Genomic DNA, 7,536 nt, shown 5'->3' with positions numbered 1-7,536 from the left:
CGCCAGCCAATCGCAGGGCACACAGAGACGGACCAGTTAAACATTAATTGTTAAAATAAACATGAAGAAAATGACTCCTGTATTTAAAACAACCACATCACTTAATGTCCGCTAGCTTCATGCTAGCATGTAATGCAAAATGCCATAAATAGGCTAAGAAATAGCATCTATGTATCAATGTTGTAGCACATTAAGAACCTGATATTCGAACAAAAACATAACTACAAATGTATTCAGACAATATAACAATACTCACAGGCTTATATTTTTTTATCCTCTTTGAAAAAGACTGTTACTGCAGCCTACTGAGTCACTTAGCTATGAAACTCTTCTTTGTTTGTGCTTGTCTACTGTATTTTACTGCCCCCTGGTGGATCACAAGAGAGACATTTTTAACGATGTCTGTGGGGAAAGATGATTTTGAGATACAAGTTGTTTTTTGTTTTTTAGGTTACATGGTGAGAAGGCATTACTGTATTTGTGTTTTTTTTGGGGGGGGGGTTGGTTGGGGGTTGCCACAAGACTGTCTTCATGAAAAATATGTGCCTTGGCTCAATAAAAGTTGTGAAAGACTGGTGCAACCGCATTCTTCTGAACACGCAGGCGTTCACACCTGCTTCGTGTGCACAAGAAGCGCAGCGAGGATGTGCGGCGCTGCATGATCCCTGTGTGCGGCAAGTTCTACCACGGCGAGTGCATCGCCGCCTACGCGCCCACCGCAGCCGTCGGCCGCGGCTTCCGCTGCTCCATCCACGTCTGCCTCACCTGCTTCATCGCCAGCCCCGGCAGTCCTTCCGTCTCCAAAGGTGAGACGCTCGCTCGCTTGTCCCGACGCACGTTGCCTTGATGGCCCACTGGCATTACAACGCGTCGTTGCGGCCAGGTCGTCTTGTGCGGTGCGTGCGCTGCCCGGTGGCTTACCACGCCAATGACCTGTGCATGGTGGCCGGCTGTGTGGTCCTCTCCAGCAACAGCATCATCTGTCCCAACCACTTCACGCCGCGGCGCGGGGTCAAGAACCACGAGCATGTCAACGTCAGCTGGTGTTTTGTTTGCACCGAAGGTAACAACAAACAACTCTCTCGTAATTAGCACACTGCAAACTTACCTCATTTGCTGCCATTGACGACTATAGACGTCAAAGATCAATTTTAACTGGCTTGGCCGTGAATGAGTTTTAATAGAATTTTTCTATATTTAATATTTCTATATTACAGTTTAGTAAGATTTGACAAACAGAAATATATATATATATGTATATGTATATATATATATAGAGAGAGAGAGATGTGTATATATATATATATATATATATATATATATATATATATATATATATATATATATATATATATATATGCTGAATTAGACGTTACACAAAGCCCTTGAGAAACTTAAGCTTGAGTCAAAATGACCACCATGAGGTATATGAGCTCTTTCACCTGACATGTAATTTATTACAGGATTAGAAAAATATGTTAAAAATGTTTATATATATATTTAAAATTCTTCATCATGTTTTGATCAAGTAATATACATATACTCAGGGATAAAGGTAAAAATGTGAGTAAAATTTGGGAGAATTTTTTTATGAAAGAAGCAGTGCAATTGGGATCAGATCTGGATTTAGTTGTTTCCACTACTGAAACAGTTTCACTCAGAAATTATCAATCACAACCACATTTGTACAGACAAGTTATTTGTAATTTCAGATTTGTTTTTTTTACGTGTGAATTTTCCGTATTTTTAAATATTTACATTTATATATTTTTTTTTTACCAATTTTTTTTGTAAATTCCAGCATATATTTTTTCTTCAGTAATGCGTAGACCTTTCTTGTAAGATACATATACAGATCATAGCATAAACTAAGGGCGGCGGGGGCAACAAAAATGTAGACCTCCACCAAGGCCAAATAATCTTAATTTTGATTACTTTGTACGCCTAACAGTAGGGTTGTGCAATTAATTGAAATTCAATTACAATTTAATTTATTACACTCCACAATTACAAAACAGCATAATTGTAAAATATATATACATTAATTCTAATTTGGAGTTGTTTAAATTTATACATTTGCAACCTTTTTATTTTATTTTAAAGTAACAAATTTTGTACATTTTGTTTCATCCAAAAGTAACTTGCATGATTGTTTCAAAAATGTTTGTCTTAATTTTATTTTTTTTTTACATTTAAACAGTTTCTTGTTTTACCGAAAAACAAATGATCATCCTAATCGTGATTTCAATTATTACCAGTATAATCGTGAGTAATATTTTCTACATTATCGAGCAGCCCTATCTACCAGTAAGAATCTAACATGATTCACAGAGACATTAAATACAGCAAAAAACAAACAAACAAACAAACTTGGCACTCCATGTGGGCATTCCATATTCTAATTTGGTCCTGCAGGGGGCAGTCTGCTGTGCTGCGAGTCGTGCCCGGCAGCCTTTCACAGAGAGTGCCTGAACATGGAAATGCCCAAAGGCAGCTGGTACTGCAACGATTGCAAGGCCGGCAAGAAACCTCGCTACAAGGACATCCTGTGGGTCAAGGTGGGACGCTACAGGTCAGTAACAAAGATAACACTGAAAAACATCATCACATGAAATCGTCAGTTATCGTAGTAGTAAATTGTGAATGATTGTCCAAACAATCAATGAATAGCAGACATAAGCTGTGTTTTTATTTGTTGCTTTTTCTGCCAAGGTGGTGGCCCGCCGAGGTCAGCCACCCCAAAAGCATCCCGGAGAACATCCAGCGCATGAGGCACGACGTGGGCGAGTTCCCCGTCCACTTCTTCGGCTCCAACGACTACCTGTGGACTTACCAGGCGCGCGTCTTTCCCTACATGGACGTGGACGCCAACAGCAAGGAGAAGATGGGCAAAGGCGTGGACGCCACTTACAAGAAAGGTGAGGAAAATGCCACCTGCTGTACAGCTGGGCAAATGGGGATGACTTCCTGTGTGGCAGCTCTGGAGGAGGCGGCGGTGCGCTTTCGCGAGCTTCAGGCCGAGAAGGAGCTTCGGCAGCTTCAAGAGGACAGGAAGAACGACAGGAAGCCGCCACCATACAAGCACATTAAGGTCAGATCTCTTACTTTTCTTTTTTTTTTTTCTTTTTTTTTTTACTTGACCTATATTGGACATAGTAGTAAAGTTTAGTTTTATTTGTTACTGTTGTATGACATTTAATAAAAAAAAAAAAAAGAAAAAATGCCAGAACTTCACATTAAGAAAAAACAATTGAATTGACAATTATAACCAATATCACAAACTATTTATTTATATAACTTTATACTGTCAAACACAAAAAAAATTCTAAAAAACAATAACTGATATAATAATATTCATTAACTGAAGTGTGTACTTAGATTAATTATATTAATAAAATAAAAAAATTAACTGAACTGATCTTTTTAATATAATGTTGCATTAAAAAATAACCCTATCCAGGTGAAAACCTATTTCTGTTTCATTGTTTAAAAAAATAAAAAAATAAAAAAATATTCTTGTGAACCTGAATTATTAATTATTCCTGTAAACACTTTTTTTGTTGCTGTCCGGAAAAGAAGAAATAAAGCAGTTCTTTTTTTTTTTTTGTCTGCCTGGCAACAGGCAATAAGTAATAATAATAATAATAATAACAATAATAATATTAATAATAATGAACTTTTATTAAAAATATATAAATAAATGATGTGCTTCAAGAAAACAAATTCTATTAATTAAAATAACATTTACCAGGTGACATGTTGAATATGGATACGCGCACTTTGACTGACATCACAGCCAATCATTAATTCCGTTTCATGATCAACAATCCGTTTTAACCAATCGCAAATCTGCAGTGCTAGAAAGTCAGTCAATGACAGCACAGTTGGGAACGTGCGTTAGTAATATCGTAACAGGTCAAACAGTCCCCAAATTGTGTTCGTAAAGCCTTGCATTACTGCTTCACACAACTTCTCTCCATATCTCGACTCCTTCCCCGCAGGTGAACCGGCCAATCGGGAAGGTCCAGATCGTCACGGCCGACTTGTCGGAGATCCCGCGTTGCAACTGCAAGGCGACGGACGAGAGCCCGTGCGGCATGGACTCAGAGTGCATCAACCGCATGCTGCTGTACGAATGTCACCCGCAGGTATGAAGAAAATGACGGCGGTCTGACTCATTAAATTCGTGCAGGTGTACCTAATGTTGTGTCCACACTGGACTTGGGAAGCGATGAAAATGGCGGTTGTTGGTCCTAATACAGTTGAGAAATTACTGTACATGTAAATGTTTTTGCAATATGTATCAAATGCAAACAAATACATTTATTCATCATCAATAGATTGTGTACTCTCTATTAACTACAATTTCGTCACAGGTTTGCCCGGCCGGTGAGCGCTGCCTCAACCAGACGTTCAGCAGGCGTCAGTACAGCCAGGTTGAGATCTTCAGGACGTTGTCTCGAGGCTGGGGCCTCCGCTGCGTGCACGACATCAAGAAGGTACGACAAGTCCGCACGCGCTCGCGCTCCTTCACGCAGTTGCCGGAAGTTGGTTGCGCACGTTCGCCGTCAGGGTCAGTTCGTGAGCGAGTACGTAGGGGAGGTGATCGACGAGGAGGAGTGCAGGACCAGGATCAGACACGCCCAGGAGCACGACATCTGTAACTTCTACATGCTAACGCTGGACAAGGTATGTGGGCTCAAAATGCTAATACACAAAAAAAAAAAAAAAAGTTCCAATTATTTTCCTTCACAATGGATTTTGTATTCTACATTAAATCTGAAAATGTTTCCCTCGACTTGTCTGCCAGGATCGCATCATCGACGCCGGTCCGAAAGGGAACGAGGCTCGCTTCATGAACCACTGCTGCCAGCCCAACTGCGAGACGCAAAAGTGGACGGTGAGCGGCGACACGCGCGTCGGATTGTTCGCCTTGGTGGATATCTCGGCAGGTAGGCTGCTTCACGAAAAAAACAAAAATGCCACATGTCCAGACAGATTCTTATGGAGTGTTTTTTTTTTTTTTTTCTCAGGCACTGAACTGACCTTCAACTACAATTTGGAATGTTTGGGCAACGGCAAGACGGTGTGCAAGTGCGGAGCGCCCAACTGCAGCGGCTTTCTCGGCGTGAGGCCTAAGGTCTGTTTCCTTCTGTCGTTTTTTAAATTGTTAATTAGGGCTGCAGTTATGAAATAATCTCATAAATCCATTACAGTGTTCCCGCGTTTATCGCGGGTGTTACATTCCAAAAACTACCCGCGATAATAGAAATCCGCATTAATTAAAAAAAAATAATAATTCCCGTTAATTATAGTGTTCCCTCGCTATAATGTGGTTCACATATCACTGCCTCGCTGTATTGTATTTTTATTTTTTACCTATTTTATAAAATTTATGAACGTTTGAACATTGAAGAGAGAAATGTGAGAAAATGTAAATGCGTCCATGAGAAAAGTGTATAAACCAGGGGTGTCAAACTCATATTAGCTCAGGGGCCGCATGGGAAAAAATATATTACCAAGTGGGCCACATCGGTAAAATAACGGTATATAACTTATATACGATTACCGTCATTTATACGCAGATTTTCGTGGACCAGCCCTAAATTACAGAACTCAAGTGTAATTATGTTGTTCCGAAGAATAACACAAATGCTAATGGAACGCGGCAACACTTTCGCGGTATACGTTCCGGACGTGTTAAATCGACCTGTTTTGCATATATATTGTATGCATTCCCAGAATGCATTGCCTGGCGTATTTAATGACGTTATAAGGACGCTAATCCTTGTCATATCGATTTGTGTTAACAGTAATTGAATTTGTGTCGTATTTAACACATTTATGTTGGCCTATGATTTAAAATAATAATAATAACAATGAAACAAACCATAACTTTAAGTTGTGTGAAAAAAAATGACATCCAGGACATTTCCCCCGTACGTTGCATTGCTCGTCTGAGGACTGCTTGTGAAATTACAAATTTTATATATTTTGATTGTGGCCGGCTGATTAATTAGTCCGACATTACAATGTTATTTATTTTTTTATTTTTTTTTAACTTTACAAAATCATCTCGCGGGCCGGATTAAACCCCTTTGCGGGCCTGATCCGGCCCGCGGGCCTTATGTTTGACACCCCTGGTATAAACTGTTGTGAAGTGTTTTAGAGCCTTAAAACATTTATAATAAATGTAAACATAAGGCTAACTACTTCGCAGATTTCATTTTTTGTGGGTATTTTTTGGAACCTAACCCCAGCAGAAAACGAGGGAACACTGTATATATTTTTCCGGTTTCGTGTGATTTTTACTTTAGTATATATTTTTTTCATTCATCATGTTCTTTTTTTCATTTACATTCATTTTTCCATTAAAAGTATGTTTTTTTAATTTAATTTGCTTATTACAGTATACAGCATCGTATATATATTTGTCTTTTTTTTTTTTCATTTATCATTTTTCATTTAGTCATTTTTTAGTACTTTTTTTTTAATTTACTTATCACAGTATACAGCACAGTGTATGTATATATTTTTTATTTCTTTTTCCATTTTCGTATGATTTTTAGTTTATTATGAATGTTTTTTCATTCATCTTTTTTTTTTTGTTTAATTCAGTCATATTTTTTGCGATTAAAAGTATGTTTTGTTTTGTTTTTAATTTACTAATTATACAGCACAGCGTATATTTTCTATCTCCGGAATGCAATGTTGTGGATCGACGGGACCGACACCGTTCGAGAGATACGACTGCGCAAAAAACCCAAAAAATAAACCAAAAAGCACGTTAAAAAAACAAAACAAAACACACAAAAGTACGCGAAACAGCGATGGCGCGAAAGATTAACCTGCGATAAACGAGGGAACACTGTATTTTACAGATTAACCGATCCATTTAATTGCATGAAGAAAAAGTATGCTACATTTGTGATGAAATGTGCGGGTATGATTTTTGTCCATTTGGGGTGGCCATCCTCCAGTTCGTCCGTAAATCTGTAACATTGACTGTTGCTGGCTTTAAAAGTGGTGAGTGCCATGGGCAGTGTAAAATTTCCGGCTGTTAACTGGGAAACCTGTTGGCGCTTGTTGGGACTATTTCCTCCTGGCCTCTCATTTCCGCACAAAATACTGCGTTGATATTCTAGTGAACAACTTCTAAACAAAATGAATGGTTGCAGCCCAAATGATCGACTTTTCCCATCAGAACAACCCGCCGTCGGACGACAAAGGCCGCAAGCTGAAGCGGCGCGGCCACGGCAGGAGGAAGAAGAAGGTGGTGGTGACCAAAGAGCGCGAGGACGAGTGTTTCAGCTGCGGCGACGGCGGGCAGATGGTCTCCTGCAAGAAGCCCGGCTGCCCCAAGGTCTACCACGCCGACTGCCTCAACCTCACCAAGAGGCCCGCCGGTCAGTCGCCGCCAATCACGCTTTGTCATCCTCAACACTTTTCACACATAGTACATTTATTTAAAAAAAAAATCAAATAAAACATCAAATATATTTTAGGGGTGTCAAAATTAATACGGTAAACGCCACA

The 7,536-nt window shown here is 39.3% G+C and overlaps 1 protein-coding gene across 1 annotated transcript in view; it reads left to right on the top strand.

The window, feature by feature from the left end:
• nsd1b (nuclear receptor binding SET domain protein 1b) overlaps positions 1–7,536 on the top strand; it is a 28,163-nt gene that overhangs the window by 16,175 nt on the left and 4,452 nt on the right. Inside the window, 12 exon segments of the mRNA XM_077504897.1 lie at positions 604–626; positions 629–806; positions 884–1,063; positions 2,416–2,572; positions 2,713–2,918; positions 2,979–3,091; positions 4,002–4,148; positions 4,377–4,499; positions 4,573–4,689; positions 4,811–4,952; positions 5,034–5,140; positions 7,205–7,406. Coding sequence (XP_077361023.1) covers positions 604–626; positions 629–806; positions 884–1,063; positions 2,416–2,572; positions 2,713–2,918; positions 2,979–3,091; positions 4,002–4,148; positions 4,377–4,499; positions 4,573–4,689; positions 4,811–4,952; positions 5,034–5,140; positions 7,205–7,406 — 1,695 coding nt within the window.

This window comes from Festucalex cinctus, chromosome 18 (genome assembly GCF_051991245.1).
Source record: "Festucalex cinctus isolate MCC-2025b chromosome 18, RoL_Fcin_1.0, whole genome shotgun sequence".
Classification (NCBI taxonomy): Eukaryota; Metazoa; Chordata; class Actinopteri; order Syngnathiformes; family Syngnathidae; genus Festucalex; species Festucalex cinctus.
This window is presented reverse-complemented; position numbering and strand designations above follow the sequence as displayed.